Here is a 22066-nt window from a genome sequence, read left to right as displayed (position 1 = left end):
CTATCGTGTGGAGGGAAACATGGCTGGCCGAGGACGAGGAAAGGATGCTACGCTCCCTGCATGGATGACAAACCCAGCATCTAGTGCAGCTCCAGCCGCCACTCTTCCACCGTCGAGACCATCTCCCCAGCGTAACGCACTCCCGCCATCAGGCCCGCCAGCTCGGGGTCAATTTGATGATGCCGAAAACCGACATCACAGAAGCGATCGCGACGACGGACACCGAAGTGAACGAGACGATAGATACCATTCACGAAGCGATCGCAACAGCAGTCGTCAGGAAGACAGCCGCAGAGGCGAATCGGAACGCGGTGGACATGTTTCCAGCAGAGATAGAAGAAGCGCCGAGCGTTCTTCCCGCAGCGACTACCGGCACTCCCGTGATTACTCGGACCGTGGCAGTGAACGTTCTGACCGCCGCCGAGACGATGCTTACGATTCGCGACACAGAGATTCAGGCCGCACCGAATCGTCTCGCTCTGACCGCCGAAGTGATGATGGGTACAGGCGCACTGGTTCGTATTCGTCGAGAAGCGATCGAGACAGCGGGTACTATGATCGAGATGCAGGTTATGGTCGCACGTCCGATTCGCGAAGCAGCAGGCGCGATGTGGATTTCGACCGAGACGCGGGGTATGGCCGCGCAGAGTCATCGCGCGGCTCCGACCGACGGGACGATGGGTACGGTCGAAGCCGCCGGGACGACGGTGGTGACAAGCACTCATCTAGTCACCGCCGAAGTCGATCGAGATCCCGTGACCGACGAGGGTATTAGAATCAACCGGGGGTTAACAACATGATGGTTTTCTCCATGTTTGTCTACTGCCCTATGAACTTGGTCAGCGCTTCAAAAAAGTCTGGCACTGGTTCTTCGGCACAAAATACTTGGCGCTGGTAGAAATCTGGCAGCGTCGAAATCTTCTCATGGAGCTCACCAAGGCGCTCTTGCAGCGCCGCCTTTTCTTCGATCACGATGCCAATGGCCTGTGCAAGGCTGAGAATAAAGCGGCAAAGGTCGGGTACGCTACCTTGTCCGATTCGAATTGCTTGGCGATTTCCAGGCAAAGGCCATTCAATACGTTTTCCACCTGATTGCACACTCCAATGTCGCCGAGCTGCTGCTCCAGCCGCTCGCATCGCAGAGTCAGTCGCTCCTTCTCGTCGGCAAACGCGTCATGGCTTATCTTCATCTCGTTCAGTTGATCGATCGTGTCTTCGTGGACTTCCAAGAGACTCTTGATCTTAGCACTGAGAAGGTCTCGCTCCTTTGACACGAGCACCGTCGCACGATTCGCTTCTTCGAGCTCTGCGCTGCATGCCTTGAACGCACGCTGCACCGCATGCAGTTCGGCCGCCTGTTTCGCGAGGTTCGAGATGGCAGTCTCGCGCTCTTTCTTCCGTTCGGCGCGCTCTTCGTTCAAGTCTGCCGTCAAGTTGTGCTGGATGGCGTTTCGGTCGGCGATAGCTACACCGCCCTCGACGCGTCAGGGGGGATGATGGACAATTTTCGCTGAACGGATCACCTTGTTCGGTCGCCTGGTTGGCGTGGTCTAACTGGGACGTCAACTTGACGTTGTCCAGCGCAAGCACCGCATGTTGGTCCTTCACCAAGTCGAGTTCCGATCGAAGCGCAGCTCGTTTGGCCTCAGCGCTTTCAAGTTGCTCCTGCGCATGTTGGTTAGTTTGCTTCAGCGCGGTCACGCTCTCATTCGCATTGTCCAATTTCTCTTCCAACGTCGACACGACGCCTTGCAGTCGCGCGACTTGCACTTGCAGCTGGTGGAGTTCTTGCTCTTGTGCTCGTCGCACGCTCTCGCCTTCCTGCAGACAATGCCATGGACAGTTCAGTTAGATTCCAAAATTTTTGCCGTCGTAGGTAGTACTCGAATCATGTCGTCCGCGGCCATTTTCGTGCTCTCCAGCAGCGTGTCATGGAGATGCGTCATGCGGGAGAACAGCAGTTCCAGGATGGTCAGCATGTCAACCTTCGCAAACTGGACGAGCACTTTGGTCTTCGACGGGCCATCGCCTTCCAAGTCGTATGCAGCGAAGAACGGCGAGAGTCGATGGCAGAGGTCGATCGTGCCCTTGCTGCCGTCCCAGTCGCCGCGCTCAATGGGTTGTTTGATGTATTCGTGCGCCAGTCGGCTCACCACCTCCGTGCAAAACTCAGTGGACTTCACCTGCAGCGCATTGATTTGTTGTGTTCGATCTTGGGCGATCGCTATCTTGAGGTTCTGAAAGCATCGCTTCCTCGCCTCGCCTTCGACCGACTCCTTCTTGAACACATTCAGCGCGGCATCCTGTGCCTCCTTGTACACACGTTCGAACTCCTGCTGCGCCATCGACGTGTTGGTTGCCATGATCGCTTTGTATTCGTCCAGCGAGTGAAAGTAGGCAGCTTCACATGTCACGTCGCTCACGTAGTCCCACGCCGCTTTGATGTCGGGGACGGCACCGTTGTTCATCGTCGCCACGTAGTTTTGGACGATATGGGCGAGCTTGGTGCCGTCTATTACTTGGTTGAGCACGCGCTTGGGGTGTGCGATTTCGAGCAGTCGCTCCCGAATCACGCGCATTTGAACCACAAACTCAGGGCGCAACTCGTCGTCCGTGAGTTCGCTGGCATTTCGCAGCTTGTCTTCATCCGTCGCGGGCCGGATCAGCGTCACGCTACAGAGCTCAATGAATCTCACTGTAGAAATGGGAAGGTTGCAGACCATTCTCGTTGTGTGAAGAGCGTGCGCAGGCTCTGTCGAATGCGATTCCGTTCTTCATTGCGCTTGGAAGTGCCTTCCCGTCGCTGCAGTGATCGCTCCAGGTAGACGTTGGGTGTCAACGTCTCGCCATTCTCCTGGATGTCAAGCAAGAAATCCCGCAAGAGCCACACGAATGGAGGAAAGTGCGGTGCCAACGAGGCTTCGTTGGCCGAAGCGAGTTGCTCATCGTCGATGGCGTTGGAGAGACTGAGCTTCTCGTCGTCTGCCGTGCCGTGTTGATGGACACACACGTGTTTGGTCAGCTCGGAAACAAGGAACAAACTTCATGCACATGAGGAGGACTCTAGGGGTCTAGGAGATTGTACCGGTCAATTGCGCCTTCGTCGATGACGCCCATTGTGTTGAACACAAACACGGACGAGAGAAGAAGTCCCAGAGAGAATATCTTGGCATCGTACGTTTCGTCGTTGTCAGTTGATGCAATCCCTTCCGTGTCCATGAGCAGCACCTTCTCGCCGCGAGCGTTCCTCTGGTCGGCGTCCCATATCCAAATACCTCGAGTACAAGACTCGGTCGTTGGCCCGACAACGAATCCGTCGTTGCTCTGCACGACCGCCAAGTCTTTGCTTCGGCACATTTGGTTCAAGAAGAAACTTTTGCCAGTTCTACGAAACCGCACCTTCGTGTTGGGCGACGACATACGCTGCGGGAGCGACTGACCTGTATTGACCTGCGAGGCAAATAACGGCGACAGGCTCATGCTTCAGGGACTGCAGCAGTCTAATACAACGCCATCAGTCGTAGAACCTTCAGCATTTACATACGCGATGCCATCTGGGCATGTCTCGAGCGCATCGTCACCTTGCCGAATCAAGCACACCGGGGGCATTTTGGTCGTGTCGGCAATTTGCGTCGAAATATCAACTTTATCGTCATAATATCTTATTGGTCAAAATAGTCATCAGTTGCGATGGGAGATCCAAACTGTCGCACAAGAGCGTTCGACGCACACACGAACATGATGATTGGAACGCATGGAAGCGTCGCATGCATCGATCATGCATAGCTCGCATCCAAATCTCGCGATGGAAAGTTGTACTCATGTTCCTGTGTTTAAAACCTCAGCGAACCCAGCGAACTCAAGCACCTCGACGAGCTCATGCTGTCAAACGAATCTTGCTATTGCCGGGGTGAACGTGCAGCGCTAGATGCTTGATGGACAATGCGCACACGTTGCTTCATGAAGTAGAATATAGCTGTTCATCTAGGCGGCAAGCACTAGTCGTTAACGTCGACGCCATGGGCCTTTCTCTTCCTGCTTGTAGAGTGCAGACTCACGTGCGACCTGGTGTCATGTCCATGTGGAACCAAAGGACGATAAATGCATAGATACACAGCGCAACGTGAAGACAACACCGCCCATGTGCAGTGTGAACGAGGCATTTCTCATCAGCCCCATGCTCTCCTCCATCTCCACGACGCCTGGTCCACTTGAAGTTGTCGAGTCAACCTGCTGCGTCAACGAGGCATCCGGTTTTTATCCGGAATCAGTGTATCTTCGGATGTCCTTTTCGTCAAACGAGCATCTTTCATCGCACCAGCATGTTGGCCCTGCGAATCGCCCGCGCCCGCCACGTCCGCATCGCGAATGTTGCGTCTGTCATCCGCACTGCGTCTTCGGCTGCTAGCGGCGGTAAAGCCAAGTTTCAATCTGCCAGAGACGCTGCTGAAGGAGTGAGTTACACCCGCGGATTGTTCCTTGGAGTGAACAACGCCAGACTGGCATTTCCATTCCCAAAGTTGTCGGCAGACGAATCCGAGACGCTTCAATCCCTTGTGAACCCCGTAGTGAAGTTTTTTGAAGAAGGAATTGATGCCAAGCTCATTGATGACACCAAAATTATCCCTGAAGAAACCTTGAACAGCTTGAAGGAAATGGGGTTGTTTGGGTTGCAAATTCCTGAAGAATTGAATGGTCTGGGACTGAGCAACACCGGGTATGCCCGTGTGTGCGAAGAACTTTCCGACGCGTCGATCGCTGTGACGATCATGGCCCATCAATCCATTGGACTCAAGGGGATCCTGCTCAACGGGAACGAAGCCCAAAAGGCCAAGTACTTGCCAAAACTCGCGACGGGGGAAAACTTGGCCGCGTTTGCGCTGACAGAACCGAGCAGCGGATCCGACGCGCAATCGATCAAGACCCGCGCGGTGTTGTCGGAGGACAAGTCTCATTTCGTGCTGAATGGAAGCAAGATCTGGATCAGTAACGGCGGGTGGGCCGAAGTCATGACTGTCTTTGCGCAAACGGAGGTCGATGGCAAGGACAAGGTGTGCTCAATTCCTTGCATTGAATGACCTTTGCTTGACAACTGCGTTCAGGTCACGGCGTTCATTGTCGAGCGGTCGTTTGGGGGCCTCACGAGCGGTCCACCCGAAGACAAGTTGGGCATTCGAGGGTCGAACACGTGCCAAGTGTTTTTCGACAATGTCAAGGTAAGGCACCTTCTCACGGACACCCATGGACTGGTGTCGTCGAGTAGGTGCCAGTGGAAAACGTTTTGGGCGGAGGGCCGGATGGCAAGACAGGTGGCCTCGCTGGCGTCGGCCATGGGTTCAAGGTCGCGATGAACATTTTGAACAACGGTCGATTTGGCATTGGCGCAGCGTCGGGCGGGCAGTTGCGTCGCGTGATTGCGATGGCAGCAGAACACGCATCACAACGAAAACAGTTTGGGGCGACTTTGTCTGAGTTTGGTCTGATCAAGGAGAAGATTGGAAACCTCGCGCTCAGCACGTACGCCATCGAGGTAAGGCTCACGTTCTCGTGGAGGATGTTGACTAGGGCGATGATGCTAGTCCATGGCGTACATGACGACGGGAATGATCGACCGCGGGGATCCGTTCTGCGAGATCGAAGCAGCCATGTGTAAAGTGTATGGATCGGAAGCATCGTTTGAAGGCATCAACGAAGCCATTCAGATAATGGGCGGCACGGGCTTCATGCGCGACTGGCCCTTTGAGCGCTACATGCGCGACGCTCGGATTTTGTCCATCTTTGAAGGCACGAACGAGATCCTGCGAATGCTGATTGCCTTGAGTGGCATCAAGGTACTGCTTGAAGGGTGACGAGATTGCGAGTCCTGACAGGACGAACTAGACCGCCGGAGAGCGTTTGTCCGCTGTCGGTAGCTTGTTCAAGAACCCGTTCAGTGACCCTGCTGCAATCGCATCCGAGATCTCGTCGCGCGTCCAGAAGAAGATTTCGTCCCCTGGTACGCTGGAGGGCGTCCACCCGAAGCTCAAGCACGCGTCGGACTTGCTGCAATCGCGAACGATCGAGTTTGGAGATGCCGTCGAGTCTCTGTTGAGAAAGCACGGCAAGGGCATCGTCAACGAGCAACTGCAGCTGAAGCGAGTCGCCGATGCGTCAATCCAGCTCTTTGCCATGACCGCGACAATCTCGCGTGCGTCAACAGCGCTTAACGACAAAACCCCCACTGGTAACGATCGCCACTTGCAGGATCGAATGGGGCTCTGATGCGTTGCTTGTAGCCGCCCACGAATTGGCTCTGACGCAGTTGCATGCTGACATCGCGTCGGACAAAATAATCAAGAACCTTCGCGAGATTCAAACCCACAAGAAGAAGGACATCCAGCTCAAGGCCATTGCGGACGAAGTGTTTGCCCAGTCCAAGTACATTCCGTCCCACCCCACTGGAGTGAACTCGTAAATGCTCATCTAATGATGGAACACACGCACTACCTTCCCCTTCCGCATTCGTGTCCTGCGATGCGGTTCCAATTCATTGCGATAGGTTGTCGCCGATCGCACGGTTCGTCCTCGAGTTCACCGGCGGCTTCATGCGAGGATTCCAAAATCCGGATACGCGACCGGATAATCACTGGTTAGCTTCCGACACATCCGATAAATATTCGGATAAACTTTCAACCAATGAAAGTGGCGTTTCCTCTGCCGGTGTGCATCAATCATACTATTGTCGTGGCGACACCAAGGCATACGATGAGTGGAGCTGGCCGCAAGAGCGGGTACCGCAAAGGAGTGACCCAAGACGTCCTGTATGGAGAACCTGTGCCTGAGGCAGGTGAGCTCATCGTGCAGGTCCAAGCAATGCGCGGAAGCAATTTGTTCGAGGTTAGTGTACCCTGATGCTCGAAAGCGGTGGCATGCAAAATTTCTCCAATATTTACCACTGATGGATAGATTGTGACGAGCGACGGCGAAACTGGCGTTGCCATGCTGCCCACAAAATACCGAAAGCTCATTTGGATCCGCCGAGGGGACTTTTTGATCGTGGCGGCAGGTGAATATTGTGTGCCAATGAGTCCTGGACAAGTTGACAATTTTTATCAAAGTAGCCCACGGAGCACACAAAGGCGCGGTGAACTACTCTGTCGAGCACATTTTGTACAAAGATCAGATCAAGCACCTGAAGAAAGAAAATCTGTGGCCCGAATCGTTCAATGTTGACGAGTCAATGTTGGACTCGAAGGCAGGAGCGGGTGACGACGGCACCGCGGCATCCGCTCTGGGCAACCTAACGCTTGAGAAAGAAGCCAAGCGATCAGATGGATTGGACGTCGACAACGACCCGCTGCTGTTCGTCAATCGTAACCGAGTTGGAGGGCGGTACATTGAAGAAGACGACGACGACAGCGACGAAGATTAAGCGCGAATCTCGTCGTGGGCATTTGGCTCCCCAAGGCAGCGCAATGGCTCAGCTCGACTGGCCATGCAGTTTATAAATTCCACTAATGCAGTTGAACGTTGTAGACCGTTTCATCGTAACCGAATGTGTAACTGCTCTCGGTCATTTCGAGCGACAGAGATTCGTGCGCCGCCATGAGCTGTCCAAAGCCAAAGGCTAGACGAACTTCTGCGCGGACTTCGTCATCACTCAAGGGCATTGCATTTGCCCAGCGCCAGGTATTGTGTAGACCAGTCCACGTGGAAGCCGAGGGTTGCCTTGTTTAGATGCCCGTCCCAGGAGCCGCATCCAACCACCTCTTTGACCAGGCTAACACCGGAGTTGTAAGCGCTGAAAAGGTACTGTGTGCACTAACCAGAGATGTTAGAGTGGCTCGACACAGTCGACCGGACACACGAAAGCGACTACGAATGTCAATACTGTTGTATTCCCATCGTCTCAAACATCAGGGAACCTGTCCCAGCTCATGCGGTAACATAGCGGAGTCGGCCGGGGAATCGACCAGGGAATTGATGTAGACGGTGTCGTTCTGCTACCAGTATTCGAGGAAAAGTGGCTGAAGCGGCCGTGAATGAATGCCATGGATCAATGGGGAAGCACGCACTCCACACCCACATACACTGTTTCAACCTAGACGCAGAGCGCCCGCCGCCCCGACTCAAGCTCAGCAAAGCAGGCCTGCACTCTTTCAAGGCTAAGCGCGACCCGATTCAAGGCCCCAACCACTCGACCACGACTCGGCGGGAAGACAGGACGTTGAAGCATCGTACAGAGCTGGCTGCCGCGCAACTCGAAGCTGAATTCATCAGCCGCTTGCGGCAAATTGACTCGTTGCAAGTAATCGAGGAAGTGAATGTTGTTACGAGAACTAAGAGAATCGTAGCTACCCAAAAAGCGCAGCATTCGCCTTCAAGTAGCTCGTGACATCCTGGACGAGATTGTCCTGCTCGACACGGTGCTCGTGCCTCTGCGACGAGACAAGGCTGACCTTCAGTGTCCCAGACGTTTGGTTCGATGCTGGGAGTGATCCGCGACATCTTCAACGACGTCCTCAAGTACGACGAGCCTAGCTACCCTTCAGTCGACGGCGAGTTCGGTGAGGCATCTCAACAATAACGCTTTTGTGTCAGCAAGTTGACATAGAATCCGCGCTTGAAAGTCCCAGCCATACGCATGAGGAATGCGACATGCCCAATTTCTTCGCCGCTCAAACCCACGTCGACAGTAAGTCTGTTGCCTTGGAGACACTCTAATGAGTGCTGTAGATAACTCGGAAGGCTCGTCGATCGCTGCAGATCCCGTCCATCCATTGCCGAAGTGCATCCCGCGACTTAACTTTGCATCGTTGCATTTATTCCAGGACGATTAACGTGACGATTGTCATGGGCTTGTGGACAGCTTTAGGAGGATCTGTTCGATCAGCTGTTGCTGCTCGAATTGTACGCGAACGATGTTGCGTAGAGTGGACGACATGCAATGAAGCGAATAGACGAAATGCAAAGCAATCGCAATCCCAACGACGACGAAAACTTCCGTGAAGAAATGTCGAGGGTTCGGTCGGAACGACTGGATGGTGGCTGTTGTTTTGGGGGCTTCAGGAAGGTTTGGCGAAGGAGGAGCTGCAGATTGGTCTGCTGTGTGGGCAAGCACACGTGGTGTCTTGGAAGCTTCCGTCGCCTTGACAGTCCAATGTTGCATGGTTTCCTTCGACTCGGCTGCAGTCGCGCTTTCAATCTAAAGGCATGATGCCAGCACGTGAGTGCACTTCACGAAATGGAGATGTTTGTGTTGTTGACCTGTTTTTTCAGCCAAGTGCTCTTGACCCAGTTCAACCGAACACCACATTGAAGTCGGCACTCGGAAGGTCCCGACGGCGTGAACAACCATCGGCTTTCCGCTCGAAAGTAGTCGTGGTATGGCGCGTCCGACACAGTCGACGTGACACTGACAACGAAGCACTTGGTCTTGTCGTATTTGAACCGTTGGATTTGCATTGTTGGGATGCTGCTGGGGCCAACCATGTACTTTTTGTTGTGGGTGTACGCTACAGAACGAACCCCTTGAAAGGTTTCTTGGCGTTGAAATGCCGTGTAAATCGTCTCTACGATTTCCCACGTGCCTAAAGCGCAACTCCTCCATCAAGTGCCCAATTTCTCGTTCTACAAACATACCGACGTCCACGTTCGTTTCTCCGCAACTGTCCAGGAGTGACGTTAAAAAATCGGCGGGGTGCCAAAACCTCGAAAACGCAACGTCCAGGTCGAATGGCAACGTGACGTCCAACACGGCATCGTAATCGTTTGAGAGGATGTGTTGTTCGTCGGCCAGGTCAAGCGTCGTTGTTGCATTTGTCAATGCGCTTGTAGTGTCTGTGGCTGTCGTTGGAGTGGATTTGGTTGTATCTGGAGCGGACTGAGGCTGCCCAGGAGAGAGAATTTCTTGGGTTTGTTTCTTGATTTGCTGCAACTGAGTAATGGATTGAATGCATTCTTCCCTACAGCAGAAACATGACGGACAGCCGGCATGGATGGTACATCGAACCTGAAAAGGAAAGATGCAAAAAAGAACTTTCCCTGCTTTGTTGTGCTCAGCTACAGCAGTTCACATGTCAAGGATTGACCAAAGCATGGGGTGACAGCCACCTACCTCCAATGCATTTGGAACCACAATGGCTGTATTTTTCTTTTCAACATGTGTGACCTCCATGATCGGTACCACCTGTCCCAGCAGTAACAACGAAGAATTGATTGCGCCATGGTGGCATCCTGCTGTCGTACCACGTACGAATCGCGCCATCCAGAAAAACACAGGAAACTTTGCGACAAATACAGGCGGCCGTGGTGTGGGAAATTGTTGAGGTAGAGGGCACACGTAAAGCTCGTGACGACTTGCTCTGATAGCGGCAACTATTAAACCAGGTTGAGACATCGCTGAATACGAAGATTGGATGGACGTGACGCAATTACGTTGAAATTCTTTTGCAGGTCCGAGTGCCCAAACAACTCGTCCTTTGGAGCATCGTCCGCGGTGGGCTTTTTGTCGTTCAAGGCACCGTCCTTGACATCGTCGAGCGTGCGAATGGACAGTGAGCTCAGTGCGCGAGCTAATTTGGGAGGAGTTTTCTCATGGGCTTTGAGTTCGTTGGCTAGCATAATGTTGCCGTGGAGAGCCGGCACAAGGCGGTCGTGGGCTTGCCAAGGGACTTGAGCATGCTGGATGAATTCCTTGATGTCGCTGCCGGGGTTTATCTTGTCTACGTCGCAGCGCACTTTCGATGATGCGTTGAGCAATCCATGGACCAAGTGTTCGTGCGCTTTAACCAGCGATCGCAGCGAACTTTTCTTCACGTCCAAGCGATACTTTTCGTTTTTCATGCACAGCGACACAATTTGACAAATGTCCTGGGCCAAACAGACTCGTCAAACGATGTAAAAAACAATGATGTTGTCCTTACCTGTCGGCGCTGAAGTAACTTGGCGCTCAGAGCTGCACTGTTCACTTCAAGCTGTGATTTCAAATTGTTCACTTCTTCGTGAAGTAGCTCTGCTTTCAGGACGAGTTTGCGCTCTCGGTCCATTGGACTCTCCATGAACCTTTGGAGCATGGCATCCTTTTCTTGGGCACTGTACGCAAGGGATGCCTTTGTAGCAGCGAGTTCTTTCGTCTTGGCTTCAAATTTCTGCTCGAGCTTCGCGTGGATCGCCATTTCGTTTGAGACGGACGCCATGACGACCTGGAGCTGCTCTTCCATGCGCAGCTTGGTCTCAATGTACTCGGTTTTCATCGTGTCCAAGCTGAGCGAGACTGGCTCGGCCAAGAGGGAGCCAAATTCCTGGAGGAGAATGAGACGAATGTTTGCACACTCACATGGATACGCACTCTGTGCAAGTGCGCAACTCGTTGCAAATGAGTAAGTACGGCTTCCCATCCCCGCGCAAGGGTCGTGCCTTCGGCGACCACAACTGGCGTCGCTGATGAAAATAGCGCGGGCTCGGACAACTGCGACGAAGGTAAGGACGCCGCATGGATTCTCTCGAGGGCGCCGACCAACGTTTCTTCCGCCGAAATGCACTCGACGAGCGTATTGAGCATTGTATGTGTGAAGATCACTCCTTGGTCGCTCATCGTCTGCATTTTTGTCACGAGGGTCGTGATCGATGCGGGATTTATGTCAAACTGCAGCTCGGGCTCCTCTCGGCCCTCGGTTTTCAATCCCAGCAACGTGGTAAAGCCGTCGTCGATGTCGTCTAAATCACACCTCAGTCGAGTTTCACCAAGACGGACTGCATCTGTTACCCAGGATGTCGATCGATTTGAGGGCTTCGCGCATGCCCGTAATCAAGCCCTCGACGCGGGACATCATGGCGCCTCGGGACTGTCAAGACGCAATGAAGATGCTTGATCACACCCACGAATACGTTACCTTTTCAGATCGGACGAGCAAGTCCTTAATGTATTCGAGTCGCTGTTCTTCCGTGACCTCAAATGCCATCAAGTTGTCGTGGACTTGTCGCTCGTACGTGTCGTACTGCGTGTTGACAGTGTCCACGGCGCGGATGTAGGCGTCCTCGGATGAAAGAACTTCGTCCAAGCATGCCGTGATCTTTTGCTTCTGCCGCTCCATGGACCCAAGTCCGAGACCTTTGGTAGTGTTGTCCCAGACCTTGGAGAAGATGTCGACCTTTTCCGCAGCATCGGGGACCGGAGGACGCCGAATCGTCTGGATCGTTTCGATAGCTTCCGCGCATTTGCGCTCGTATCGCTCCTTGGCCTTGGTTAGCTTGTTCATGCACTCGATGTACTGGGTTCGAAGCTTTGTGCCCTCTGCCAGCCACGATCAGAGAATCAATGGAATCGCGCAAGTACCTGTAATGAGCCGCTGAATTTGGCTTTCCTGTTGGCTCGTGCACGCTTTCATGCCAGACACGATACTCGATGTATGCATGTTGGAAAACTCTGCGTATTCGAGCGAGATGGCTGCAATTGTGTGATGGAACGTGTTCCACGTGTTTGCGACGTGCTTGGCCCAGTCCTCCGTTTTCACGCTCCTATTCGTGAGTGAGTACATGCGACGCTCGTATCGTGGTGTTCGCACTGTTGAATCTTGGCGAGCTGTTTGCTGTACACCTGCTCATGCGCTGCTCTTTCTTGCAGGTATGACGAGATCGCTTGGCATGTTTGGATTCCGTTTTTTCCTTTGCTGCAAACCGCATTGAATGCACCGAAGAGATGGAATTGGTAGGACAAAGGCGGACACGATGTTTCGACCGCGCTACCGGTTGCTTGTGTTGTCGATGTCTGCGTCGTCTCCATCGCTCCAAGCGACCTTACGTGCAGTCGCTCGTCGCTTGGTGGATTGTTTGTGCCAAGCGTTGCCAAATCGCTCCTCGTGTTGAGAACAATTGGACGAATTGTCCCATCTTTCCGTGCATCTGATTGGCGAAATTTCAATCGTTTTGTCGCTTCCGGTTGCGTATTTCGAGAATTGCTCAAAAATCGATGTGAAAATTTCGTGGAAAACAATTTTTACATCCAACCCCAGATTACGACATGCGACATCACCGGGCTGTCGGATCGACGGCGCCACGCTAGTGTCGTCGTTGTGCAAGCAAAGCCACGACCTACATGCCGACCATGTCGATGCCTCAGCCCAACGGACGCGGGGGCTGACGCAGGCGCAACCAGTGATTGCCCCCTCCCCCGAGGAGACGGACATCTCCGTTGGTGCATTGGAACACATGCCACTCAAACACAACGGGTTCATTGCACCAATTGATCCGTTGGTGGCTATTTCCACATGTTCTTGTTCGTGTCGGTCATCTCGAACGGAAAGAGGGCGGAACGAGCGTGCACTTCGATGCCATCGCAGGTTGAAATTTGAATGCGTGCATTCTTCAGTGTCTTTTCCAGCGTTTGGGTCCCATCCATGTCGACGCCAGTGACGCCCAACCACCCAAAGCCAGGCACGACCAACTCTAGGACAGTCGTGCGCTTCGGTCGCTTGGGGTTGCTTGATCTGCGCAGAGTTGATTCAGTCCTGCATGGATGCATCGCCCATGGCTGCTCACCGAGTCATGACGTCCCCGGTGACGAACTCCTGCACCGTAACCTGCTGGCGATGAACAAGAGGTCCCGTAAAGCTGAGCGCGTCCAATCCACGAGGTGGAGAGAGCAGCCCGCCAGCGTGCTTCATAAACGTTTCTTCCGCATCTACATCCAGAGGTCAACACTAACCGCTACCAAAATTCCGTACTCGCAGTTTTGCTTTGGTGGCCAGGCAGGACACCATACCACGAAAACAGCAGTGAGTTCGAAGCACCCTTGTTGTCCTTGGACAATTCACTCTCGTAGTCCAACCGCAGCATCGCTCCAAGGAAGAGACTCCGTCCTGGAGTCATCTTGAATATGCTCAACTAGTGCGTGTGAGGATCCTCGTCTCCAGAGAGAATTTGAACTCACGGGAAGCTTCTTGCCAGGCAGGATACTGTTGAGTTCGTCAAAGCCTGGCTTGGACAAATTCTCAATCAGCTTTTGGCGCTTTCGGTTGACAATCAAGCCTATCGAGAATTCCATCAAGTCCAATATCTGCCTAGTCGAACAACCCACCGGGTGTGTCGAAAATATTGCACGAGTCATCTCCCAGGGTTATTGGAATGGGAGACACGGCGAGGGTGGTTCCTGGCAGCGAAGATGTCGTCATATACACGTCGGATTTCTTCTTTGACAGCTGCTTGCGTTGCTTGGGGCTCAGCAGCTCGTCGTCTGGGATGTCTTCCTCAGAAAGTTCTGGTTCAGGCGGAGCTTCGGCGACGACTTCACTTACGTCCACGTCCTGGCAGGTGTGAGTCGAGTTTCAAAACTCGACGAGAAAATGTACCGCGATCGACGTGATCCCGCTCTTGATGGCTTTGCTGGGAAATCGCTTCTTCTTTGTCGTGTGCTTGAGCAATGCGTTGAGAAAGGTGCTTTTACCAGCATTGGCAGCGCCGATGACACATATATCTCGTCCTTGGCGGTACTTCTACTCGAGCCAAGGAGCGTCACACGGAAGGAGGGTGTGGTTGGAGCACTTACGTGAATATCCGACACGACATCGGCGATCCCAGCGCCTTTGACCGAGCTGATGAGACGGATACCAATCACATTCTCAATGCCGCATTCCCTAAGCGCATGTTTTTCAGTGGTCAGGTGATGCGTTCAACGTGGAGAGGGACAATATACACTGCAGCCTGCTTGATACGCCGTAAGAGGCGGCGAGACCCCGACTTGACCGGAATCAAATCGCCCTTGTTCACGACCAGCATCACGGGCTTCTTCCCAACGACGTGGCGGGCGCTATTTGATTGTTCAAACTCCTCTCGACAACATTCTGTGGACACTCGTACTTTCCCAGCAAACTCCCAGTGATGTCCAAGATGTCGACGAGTTGAACCATCAGCATGTCGCGCGGCTTTAGCGCCTTCACTCGCTTTTCGTACTCTTCGTAGGGCATCCGCGAGTCCGTAACCTTGCCGTAATTTCGAATCTGAAAGCATCGCTGGCACAGGAGTGTCGTCGAGATGTCGGCGACGCTGTCGAGGTTCTCGAGTGCCTTTTCCGTGCAGAATCCCACTTTATGTTCGTCCTTAAATTGGAGCTCGATGCCACATCCAGTGCACGATAGCTCTTCCATCATGGAGATATGAGCTTTGATATCCGCGAGCGTTGCAGATGGCGGGGCGGCTGTGGAAAACAGTCGAGGCGACAAGTCGAACCTGACAATGCCATTCGCCATGGCACTTCTCGCCGCGATAGGTGCAAAGCGCAAGGCATCCGGGCAAGTTCGCGCCGCGCTGATTGACTTTGAGAGCGCATGTAGCGACTTGGAAAGGTTGCGCAGCATGGGAGACCTCCTCGGTAACGTAATTCCACGACAGACCGGCGCACAAAACCAATCAATTCACTTCAACTTGACTTAGATAAATGACTAATTATCTAATGAATTTTTCCCATTTTCATCTAAAAATCCATAGCAATGTCCATGATGATTGATGCATTATCCAACTCGAACGACAACTTGCTTTGTGGGGTTTATGGAACTGGGCCAGTGCGTGCCGCCGTATGTCTAGTGAAGAGTTGCGTCCTCGCATGCGGCAAGCGCGATTGAGTTGAAATGTTCGCCCAGCGTGTAGTAGTGCAAGTGATACCTACACACACACAAACACAGTTACGGTGATGGGACGAGTGGAGCGCACGCACGAGAGACGTAATGGAGATCGACAGTCGCCGAGGAACTCGTCCCCCATGACAAGGACGGCACTGGACGCCGAATAGACTTCAATTGGGACCATCAGAGCTTGGGCCAAGGCTCGCAGTTCGAGCTGGCCACCCCAGTCCGACGATTCTTCCACGCGTTTGCAGTAGCTATCGAATTGATCTACTTCTTCGTCAGTAGGAGTCAAAATGCGATGGCTGCACCTTGAATGGGCACGCCCGAGTCGTAATTTAACTCAACAAAAGGCAAAAAGTCGTCAGAGTGAGCACGCATATATGCGGCAGTCTTTTGTCGTAGCGCAAGATAAGCGTCCTAGCTCGCGACGTGAGCGACGAACTCGGTGTTGCTGGTACCGTGACGGTAGCGAGACGTCCCGTTAATTTCAGTTGATCGGCAACAGCATGATACATGCAGTGACCGTCCGACGGAATCTCCTTGATGACCAGGTTGAGCGAGGTCAACTGGTTTGAAATCGCGTCGATCTCGATCTGTCGCTGGCTTACGACGTTTTGCGACTCAAACGCGATGCGGTCCTGTCGGTCGCGTTCTTCCTGGCGCTTTTTGTCCTTCGATGCGACGTTAGCCCAGTAGAATGGCCTGGCTTGGACAGCGTACTCGTTTTCGCTGTGCCTTTTCTAATCTTGCATTCGACTTCTCTTCGACAACCACCGGGGCACTTGCTGGCGTTACGTCGGGAGCCTCCTCCGATACCTTTAGCGCTTGCATCTGCCAATCTCAAGTGAGGTCATTGAACAATTGGAGATTGCGAGCGCACAATAGTTTGCAATTCGGTTGCATGCCGTGATGCCGTCGACTTCTCCAGTTCGGCCACGCGCTGTTCAATTTCTTTCTTGCTCAGGTTGTCCTTCTTCAACTTCTTGGCCAATGCTTTGGTTTGGCCTTGCAAATCCTACAATTCTCCATGTTGGAGTTGCCCACCACACATCCTTGGACTCCGTACTCTCAACTCCAGCTTGTGCCGCTGCTTCATCTGCCCTACCGACTCCATCGCACCGGGAGAATCTGGTTGTGTCAAAGTACAAGTACGACCATGAAATTTTAAAGCAATTTTCAATATTCGTTATTGATGAATGTATTGAACATTGAAATTGATATTATAAAAGAAGTATAAAAAACTGACCACAAGACTGTGTCTCTTTTGCCCAGCTGGGAATTACGCGAGTTTTTTAAATAGCGTTTAGATCGTGTACAAACAATGCCCATGATCACCACCACAGTAACACCGATCGAGTCATGGCGACCCGCAGGCAGTCGCTCCAAGAGCGACCCATTCAGTTTGACCAACAAAAGGTCGCTGGAAGCGATGAAAGCGAAGAAACCCCATTGTCTCGCCGCATCTTTGAGTTTTTGGATCAGGGCAACAACGGGGTGATTCGTCCAGACGCGCTGCAAAGTCAATTCGACAAGTGCGGGCTGAGAACGGATGATCCAAGGATTGCCACGCTGTGTGACAAGCTGAAAGCCAACCCGTCGCTCGAGATCAGCATTGACGTGTTCGATGAGCTGACAAACGACTCGTGTGGCATCATCGAGAAGGGATTCACAGGCCAGTTCTGCATCCCAAACTTTGACGACTTTCGCTCGCGTGTGGACCGCTTGGTGGAGGAAACGTGCCGGAATGCGGGAGTCGATACCAAGCACAACACTGCAGACGCCAACACGTTTGTTGTTTCGATGTGCACGGTCGACGGCCAACGGCACGTGTCTGGCAACCAAGACGAACTGAATGTCGAGGTGAGCGCGAGATACGAGCCCGCCATTCCCTTGAAACACTCGATTAGATCTGCATGGAAGGGTGCTGCAAACCAATCTTGTACGGAATGGCAATGGAGTCGAACCCGGGAATTGACAATTACATTTCGCATGAGCCGAGTGGACTGGATTCCCATGCGACGAGCCTGGTAAGGCAGTCGTCGTTCACCGCCCTTGGCTTACCTGAAGCTCTAGCAACTGAAAGACAAAAAACGCCGCCCGCATAACCCACTCATGAACACTGGTGCCCTCCTGTCGTGCGCATTACTGGGTCAGCCGGGGCAAACCCTGATTGAAAAGCATCAGCTTTACGAAGCGCGGCTCAACAATCTGTTTTCCCGAACACCGCAGGAGCAGCCTCGACGCGCCGTGTCTCTAGAAGAAAAGAAGTTCTCAAGCCGAAACATGTCGTTGTCGTACATGCTGGACGACGCCAAGTGCTTTCCTCCTAACACCGACGTGGACGAAGTCGTGCAGCTCTTCTTTCGAGCGTGCGCCGCCACCTGCAGCGTAGACGAACTGTCCCTGTTCGCTGCGATGCTGGCCAACGGTGGCCTTCACCCCATTACAAAGGCGCGCATCATGCAAGCCCAGTCGGTGCGCCAGTGTTTGTCGGTCATGTTTTCGTGTGGCCTGGGCACGTACAGTGGCGAGTGGTCCTTCCACGTAGGCATTCCTGCCCTCAGCTCGCTTGGTGGCGCGATGCTCGTGGTCGTGCCTGGTCTCATGGGATTTTGCTCCTTTTCGCCGACGCTGGACCGGTCCAACAACAGCGTCAACGGCGTCGAATTCTTCAGAGCACTGTCTCGGACGTTTACCTTTCACAACTTTGATTCGCTCCCCATGATCAATTTCCAACGAAAGGACCCGCGGCGTGATTCCAGGTTGGGTCTCGCCGTTGCTGTCCATTCAAATGTCCGGTTTTCCTCGTAGGACCATCCAAGTCGAAATGACAACCAAACTGCTCATCGCCGCGGCTGAAGGTGATGTGTGTGAAGTGCGCCGCTTGCGGTCGCGCGGCGCCAATCTCGATGCGATGGACTACGATTCCCGCACTGCATTGCACCTGGCTGCGTCGGAGGGCAAGATCCGAGTGGTGAACTACCTTATCAAGCATCACGTGCATCTGTCTCCAGTCGATCGATGGGGAGGTGCGTAGGAATGGTTCGTGGGGTTTATTTGATGTGGTCTCGTGTGATTAGGAACTCCCATGTCGGACGCCATCACGTTCGGACACTTGCACGTGGCGCAGTTGCTTACGAAAGCAGGAGTGATTACGAATTCTACCAAGCATGCGAAAACGTCGTCGCGATTCAAAGCGAAACGACCTGTGCTGCTCCAAGACATGTCTGTGTTTTACGCCGCGTATTCTGGGGACTTGCAGAGCTTGAAAGTGTCTTTCGGCAGTGGCCTCAATTTTGCGGCGCTCCGAGATTACGATGGCCGAACACCATTGCATGTGGCTGCCGCGGAAGGGCGCTTGGACGTTGTCAAGTTTTTGATATCGACGGCACGCGTGCCGATCCTCGTCAAGGATCGCAATCGTAACACGCCCATCTCGGAAGCCAAACGCGGTGGTCATGCTGCCGTCCTCGAGTTCATGCGAAAGCAACTGCAAGTGCGTATCACGCTGTCGACATCACATGCGTTGACGGTGCGGTAGACCCCCGCAACAGAGAGCAAGCGGCACTTTCCCGTGCATACCGTGCCCCAAACCCCTCGCCACATCGAGGAGAATAGCGACGACGAATTGGAAGAGTACGAAGTGTCCAGCCACTCGGCCTTTCAGTTCCTCGCCATGGCCACCGAAGATGAAGTGACCACCGACGATGCCAAGGTGAACGTGTCGACCTTGATCACGACGTTGCGCCAAAACGGGTTGCTCGAGGACGATCCCCGCCTCAAGAAACTCGTCGAGAGCGTCAAGTTCCTCGGTGCCGATGCCACGTTGTCCGTCGAGCAGTACCGGTACTTGACCGAAAGCGGCGCGATTCTGCTGGAGCGGGCGCTCGCGCAGTCGTTAATCATTCCTCGATTCAACGACTTTTGTGACGAGGTGCGTAGACGGCCGCCCATGAACGACCTCACATTGCAACACATGCCTAGCTCATCGACATCTTCGAAGCGGCCAAGCTCAACCAGGATGGCCACATCGCCACGTATATTCCGCAGCTCGCGAACGTGGACCCGGAGAAATTTGGGATGGCACTGTGCACTGTCGACGGACAAAGGTACCATCCGCCCGTGGCAGTCATTCCAGTGACATGGGCTCGCGGTTCAGATTCAGCCTTGGTGATGCGAAGGATCCCTTTTGCGTGCAGTCGTGCAGCAAAGCGATTAGTTACTGCTTGGCCGTAGAAGAACTGGGTGTGGACAAGGTGCACTTCCACATGGGATGCGAGCCGAGTGGCCTGCGTTTCAACGACTTGAGCTTGCTCGACCGCGGCGGCAGTCGCGTCCCGCACAACCCGATGATCAACTCGGGCGCCATCATGTCGTCGTCGCTCATTCGAAGGGACCTGCCGCTGCACCAGCGGTTCGAACACATCATGCAGACGTGGAAAGCGCTGTGCGGTGACACGCCGGTGGGGTTTGACAACTCGGTCTGCCTCTCGGAGCGATCGTCGGCCGATCGGAACTGGTGCTTGGGCTACATGATGCGCGAAGCCGAGTGTCTGCCGGACGACACCAACTTGGCGGAAGCACTCGAGTTTTACTTTGAGCAGTGTTCGTTGACGACGTCGTGCGAGTCGTTTTCTGTGCTGGCGGCATCTCTGGCATCTGGCGGTGTCTGCCCCCTCACGAACCACCGCGTGTTCGAAGCCGAGACAGTCAAGAATTGTCTGTCGCTGATGTTTTCGTGCGGGATGTACGACGCAAGCGGAACCTGGGGCTATTCGGTGGGCATTCCAGCCAAATCGGGCGTGTCGGGGGTGCTGCTGCTCGTGATCCCCAATGTGCTGGGGCTTGCGGTATGGTCGCCCCGCTTGGACGAGATCGGGAACAGCGTGCGGGGCGTGCAATTCTGCCAAGAACTGGTCAAGCGGTTCCCGTTCCACAACTTTGACCCGTTCGTGGAGCACTTGAAGAAGCCATCGCCCGTGTACCACGCCGCGGCCAGCGACTGCACGACCACCGACCCTAAGATGCGTCGCAAACTCGCGTACCAGCTGCTGTACGCGGCGTACGAGGGCAATGTCGAAGAGGTCCGCCGGCTCAAGTTGCACGGCGCGAGCGTACGTTGAATTCCTGGTCGCTCCATCGATCGACTCATTCTTACATTATGAACAACAGGTCCATTCCTCTGACTACGACGGGCGCACGGCCATGCACATTGCTGCCTCCATGGGCCACGTGGCGGTGGTCAGGGAGCTGCTGCGTCAAGGTGCGGACGTTCGCGCGATAGACCGGTGGGGCGGCACTCCCTTGACCGATGCCGAGAGATACGCGCCATCCAATGCTGGCGATGTCGTCACGCTGCTGCAGAACGCGCTCACGGTCAATGCGTAATGGGATCGCAACCAAGAGATTGGGCACCAAAGGGCGATGAAAATCGCGGCACCACCACGGCATAGAGTACAACTGCATATCGATGTTTAACTTGAGATGGGTATTGCACGGGCAATTTACGAGGGAAACCTAAGCTTGAAAAAGAATCACAGCGCCAAAGAACGCTATGACGAGGACAACGATCAGTGTGGAAGAGTGTTCGAGGAACATGAGGTTGAGCCCGCTCGCCACTTCTGTCGTCACCGTCGACTCGTCCACCTGCTCGTCCTGTTTTGCCCGCTCCAGTTGCTCGTGCAACGTGACAAGCTCGGGAAAACAGGCGACAAACGTTGGATCTCGGCAGTTTTCGCCCAGACTCAACGCCGCTAGCTTCCGCTTCTCCGAGTCCGGCGTTACGATGCTCCCCAACGTTGGAGTGTTCTCGTTCATGAAGGAAAACAACCCAGCCAGAATGCTGCTCACCGACCACATGGGGTTCCACGTTTCGGGATGGTAGTCGGACATGCTCAAGCACAGTCGCTTGTTGACTTGGAATCGGCCGTTGTTCGTTAGCATGTACACAGCCGGTGGCTTCATGGGGTATTCCGGTGGAAACTTGAGTTTTCCATGGTAATACCCTCCCTCGTACACTCCAATCCCGCGAATTACATAGTGCCACTCAAGGATATTGTTCTCGAGAGGAATCGCTTCAATGTTCGCCTCAGGGTTCTTCCTCAATGCCAAGTACTCCTTGCGAAGACGCTTCGTCGCCATTGCGGAAGCCATCTTGTGTTAGTCCGCGAGGATGTCGCGCCGCTTCCGTCCTTGACTCTGATTGAGTGTGCGACGAAGTAGGACGAAGGTTAGTTCAAAATAAACCTAAAAAATCCAGTCAAACTATTCATTGTTCATTTTATGTATTCGATATAAAATGAACAGAAATAGCTTCGACCATGCCGCACCGCATCGACCAGGACTCCGTCACATGGACGATCACGCTGCGTTGGTCGGCCCCGAGAAGCAACTGCAACATGTAAAGGGCCCTCGGCATGCGCCGATCACTGCGTAGGCAGATGCTATATCTCGCTGGGAATTTGTCC

General features: G+C 53.7%; 10 protein-coding genes across 13 annotated transcripts; 5 read left to right on the top strand and 5 right to left on the bottom strand.

Annotated features, from left to right (window-relative positions):
* Positions 1-2: 2 nt before the first annotated feature.
* Positions 3-3624, bottom strand: H310_02857 (hypothetical protein). The gene is made up of 8 exons (XM_008866528.1): positions 3545-3624; positions 3441-3500; positions 3086-3385; positions 2721-3041; positions 1884-2673; positions 1524-1821; positions 1029-1465; positions 3-984 (listed from the first exon to the last, which is right to left on the bottom strand). Exons 1-8 carry the CDS (start codon positions 3607-3609, stop codon positions 820-822), a joined length of 2436 nt encoding a protein of 811 aa, XP_008864750.1. The 5' UTR covers positions 3610-3624; the 3' UTR covers positions 3-819.
* On the top strand, positions 180-775 carry H310_02858 (hypothetical protein; the record flags this gene model as incomplete). Its single annotated transcript, XM_008866529.1, has 3 exons — positions 180-501; positions 570-681; positions 730-775. The coding sequence occupies 3 exons, from the start codon at positions 180-182 to the stop codon at positions 773-775; spliced, it is 480 nt and encodes a 159-aa protein (XP_008864751.1).
* A 664-nt stretch (positions 3625-4288) lies between the features above and the next one.
* Positions 4289-6536, top strand: H310_02856 (hypothetical protein). The gene is made up of 6 exons (XM_008866527.1): positions 4289-5051; positions 5103-5216; positions 5264-5530; positions 5580-5831; positions 5881-6223; positions 6276-6536. The coding sequence occupies exons 1-6, from the start codon at positions 4323-4325 to the stop codon at positions 6452-6454; spliced, it is 1884 nt and encodes a 627-aa protein (XP_008864749.1). The 5' UTR covers positions 4289-4322; the 3' UTR covers positions 6455-6536.
* Positions 6537-6691: 155 nt separating this feature from the next.
* Positions 6692-7520, top strand: H310_02855 (hypothetical protein). Its single transcript, XM_008866526.1, has 3 exons — positions 6692-6876; positions 6946-7045; positions 7101-7520. Exons 1-3 carry the CDS (start codon positions 6745-6747, stop codon positions 7409-7411), a joined length of 543 nt encoding a protein of 180 aa, XP_008864748.1. The 5' UTR covers positions 6692-6744; the 3' UTR covers positions 7412-7520.
* A 35-nt stretch (positions 7521-7555) lies between these two features.
* H310_02854 lies at positions 7556-9281 on the top strand. 2 transcript variants are annotated; one of them, XM_008866524.1, is made up of 9 exons: positions 7556-7668; positions 7717-7773; positions 7818-7921; positions 7969-8287; positions 8334-8405; positions 8453-8546; positions 8594-8674; positions 8716-9205; positions 9259-9281. In XM_008866524.1, the coding sequence occupies exons 1-8, from the start codon at positions 7585-7587 to the stop codon at positions 8817-8819; spliced, it is 915 nt and encodes a 304-aa protein (XP_008864746.1). In that variant the 5' UTR covers positions 7556-7584; the 3' UTR covers positions 8820-9205; positions 9259-9281. The 2 variants fall into 2 exon arrangements, with proteins under 2 accessions (XP_008864746.1, XP_008864747.1); XM_008866525.1 differs by having other exon boundaries at positions 8453-8674.
* On the bottom strand, positions 8727-12826 carry H310_02853 (hypothetical protein). The gene is made up of 13 exons (XM_008866523.1): positions 12546-12826; positions 12317-12498; positions 11874-12274; positions 11747-11825; positions 11330-11697; positions 10905-11282; positions 10417-10851; positions 10228-10356; positions 10097-10168; positions 9992-10041; positions 9622-9944; positions 9247-9569; positions 8727-9184 (listed from the first exon to the last, which is right to left on the bottom strand). The coding sequence occupies exons 1-13, from the start codon at positions 12761-12763 to the stop codon at positions 8831-8833; spliced, it is 3312 nt and encodes a 1103-aa protein (XP_008864745.1). The 5' UTR covers positions 12764-12826; the 3' UTR covers positions 8727-8830.
* Positions 12827-12987: 161 nt separating this feature from the next.
* H310_02852 lies at positions 12988-15373 on the bottom strand. Of its 2 annotated transcripts, XM_008866521.1 has the most exons (9): positions 14836-15373; positions 14672-14785; positions 14525-14612; positions 14328-14471; positions 14057-14282; positions 13910-14007; positions 13704-13863; positions 13519-13660; positions 12988-13466 (listed from the first exon to the last, which is right to left on the bottom strand). In XM_008866521.1, exons 1-9 carry the CDS (start codon positions 15330-15332, stop codon positions 13238-13240), a joined length of 1698 nt encoding a protein of 565 aa, XP_008864743.1. In that variant the 5' UTR covers positions 15333-15373; the 3' UTR covers positions 12988-13237. The 2 variants fall into 2 exon arrangements, with proteins under 2 accessions (XP_008864743.1, XP_008864744.1); XM_008866522.1 differs by having other exon boundaries at positions 13519-13863.
* A 19-nt stretch (positions 15374-15392) lies between these two features.
* H310_02851 lies at positions 15393-16724 on the bottom strand. Of its 2 annotated transcripts, XM_008866519.1 has the most exons (7): positions 16666-16724; positions 16480-16614; positions 16320-16430; positions 16058-16270; positions 15908-16016; positions 15689-15866; positions 15393-15636 (listed from the first exon to the last, which is right to left on the bottom strand). In XM_008866519.1, exons 1-7 carry the CDS (start codon positions 16711-16713, stop codon positions 15555-15557), a joined length of 876 nt encoding a protein of 291 aa, XP_008864741.1. In that variant the 5' UTR covers positions 16714-16724; the 3' UTR covers positions 15393-15554. The 2 variants fall into 2 exon arrangements, with proteins under 2 accessions (XP_008864741.1, XP_008864742.1); XM_008866520.1 differs by having other exon boundaries at positions 15908-16270.
* Positions 16725-16958: 234 nt separating this feature from the next.
* On the top strand, positions 16959-21145 carry H310_02850 (glutaminase A; the record flags this gene model as incomplete). The annotated part of the gene is made up of 9 exons (XM_008866518.1): positions 16959-17459; positions 17507-17626; positions 17673-18361; positions 18411-18628; positions 18680-19095; positions 19141-19533; positions 19584-19708; positions 19759-20713; positions 20772-21145. The coding sequence occupies 9 exons, from the start codon at positions 16959-16961 to the stop codon at positions 20985-20987; spliced, it is 3633 nt and encodes a 1210-aa protein (XP_008864740.1). The 3' UTR covers positions 20988-21145.
* H310_02849 (hypothetical protein) lies at positions 20741-21828 on the bottom strand. The gene has a single exon (XM_008866517.1). It carries the CDS (start codon positions 21750-21752, stop codon positions 21117-21119), a length of 636 nt encoding a protein of 211 aa, XP_008864739.1. The 5' UTR covers positions 21753-21828; the 3' UTR covers positions 20741-21116.
* Between the last annotated feature and the right edge of the window lie 238 nt (positions 21829-22066).

The sequence above is a fragment of the Aphanomyces invadans genome (assembly GCF_000520115.1).
Source record: "Aphanomyces invadans strain NJM9701 unplaced genomic scaffold supercont1.4, whole genome shotgun sequence".
Classification (NCBI taxonomy): Eukaryota; Oomycota; class Saprolegniomycetes; order Saprolegniales; family Verrucalvaceae; genus Aphanomyces; species Aphanomyces invadans.
The sequence above is the reverse complement of the archived record's forward strand: the minus strand, read 5'-3'. Positions and strand labels throughout refer to the sequence as shown.

What these genes read in the sequence shown, in the direction of transcription:
- H310_02857 (XM_008866528.1), bottom strand. Translation starts at nt 3,609, where the DNA reads ATGCCCCCGGTGTGCTTGATTCGGCAAGGTGACGATGCGCTCGAGACA. An exon ending in TGCCTCGCAGGTCAATACAG is followed by an intron (nt 3,386 to 3,440) that starts GTCAGTCGCTCC and finishes GCGGTTTCGTAG; the next exon opens with AACTGGCAAAAGTTTCTTCT. An exon ending in CAACCAGGCGACCGAACAAG is followed by an intron (nt 1,466 to 1,523) that starts GTGATCCGTTCA and finishes AGGGCGGTGTAG; the next exon opens with CTATCGCCGACCGAAACGCC.
- H310_02856 (XM_008866527.1), top strand. Translation starts at nt 4,323, where the DNA reads ATGTTGGCCCTGCGAATCGCCCGCGCCCGCCACGTCCGCATCGCGAAT. An exon ending in TTGCCTTGAGTGGCATCAAG is followed by an intron (nt 5,832 to 5,880) that starts GTACTGCTTGAA and finishes AGGACGAACTAG; the next exon opens with ACCGCCGGAGAGCGTTTGTC. An exon ending in TAACGACAAAACCCCCACTG is followed by an intron (nt 6,224 to 6,275) that starts GTAACGATCGCC and finishes CGTTGCTTGTAG; the next exon opens with CCGCCCACGAATTGGCTCTG.
- H310_02855 (XM_008866526.1), top strand. Translation starts at nt 6,745, where the DNA reads ATGAGTGGAGCTGGCCGCAAGAGCGGGTACCGCAAAGGAGTGACCCAA. An exon ending in GCGGAAGCAATTTGTTCGAG is followed by an intron (nt 6,877 to 6,945) that starts GTTAGTGTACCC and finishes ACTGATGGATAG; the next exon opens with ATTGTGACGAGCGACGGCGA. An exon ending in CTTTTTGATCGTGGCGGCAG is followed by an intron (nt 7,046 to 7,100) that starts GTGAATATTGTG and finishes TTATCAAAGTAG; the next exon opens with CCCACGGAGCACACAAAGGC.
- H310_02854 (XM_008866524.1), top strand. Translation starts at nt 7,585, where the DNA reads ATGAGCTGTCCAAAGCCAAAGGCTAGACGAACTTCTGCGCGGACTTCG. An exon ending in AACCTGTCCCAGCTCATGCG is followed by an intron (nt 7,922 to 7,968) that starts GTAACATAGCGG and finishes GAATTGATGTAG; the next exon opens with ACGGTGTCGTTCTGCTACCA. An exon ending in TTCAGTCGACGGCGAGTTCG is followed by an intron (nt 8,547 to 8,593) that starts GTGAGGCATCTC and finishes AAGTTGACATAG; the next exon opens with AATCCGCGCTTGAAAGTCCC.
- H310_02853 (XM_008866523.1), bottom strand. Translation starts at nt 12,763, where the DNA reads ATGGAGACGACGCAGACATCGACAACACAAGCAACCGGTAGCGCGGTC. An exon ending in CAGCTCGCCAAGATTCAACA is followed by an intron (nt 12,499 to 12,545) that starts GTGCGAACACCA and finishes ACTCACGAATAG; the next exon opens with GAGCGTGAAAACGGAGGACT. An exon ending in AGTTACTTCAGCGCCGACAG is followed by an intron (nt 10,852 to 10,904) that starts GTAAGGACAACA and finishes TGTTTGGCCCAG; the next exon opens with GACATTTGTCAAATTGTGTC.
- H310_02852 (XM_008866521.1), bottom strand. Translation starts at nt 15,332, where the DNA reads ATGCTGCGCAACCTTTCCAAGTCGCTACATGCGCTCTCAAAGTCAATC. An exon ending in GCGGGATCACGTCGATCGCG is followed by an intron (nt 14,283 to 14,327) that starts GTACATTTTCTC and finishes CACACCTGCCAG; the next exon opens with GACGTGGACGTAAGTGAAGT. An exon ending in CCACCAAAGCAAAACTGCGA is followed by an intron (nt 13,661 to 13,703) that starts GTACGGAATTTT and finishes CTCTGGATGTAG; the next exon opens with ATGCGGAAGAAACGTTTATG.
- H310_02851 (XM_008866519.1), bottom strand. Translation starts at nt 16,713, where the DNA reads ATGGAGTCGGTAGGGCAGATGAAGCAGCGGCACAAGCTGGAGTTGAGA. An exon ending in GACGTCTCGCTACCGTCACG is followed by an intron (nt 16,017 to 16,057) that starts GTACCAGCAACA and finishes GTCGCGAGCTAG; the next exon opens with GACGCTTATCTTGCGCTACG. An exon ending in CGATCTCCATTACGTCTCTC is followed by an intron (nt 15,637 to 15,688) that starts GTGCGTGCGCTC and finishes GTGTGTGTGTAG; the next exon opens with GTATCACTTGCACTACTACA.
- H310_02849 (XM_008866517.1), bottom strand. Translation starts at nt 21,752, where the DNA reads ATGGCTTCCGCAATGGCGACGAAGCGTCTTCGCAAGGAGTACTTGGCA.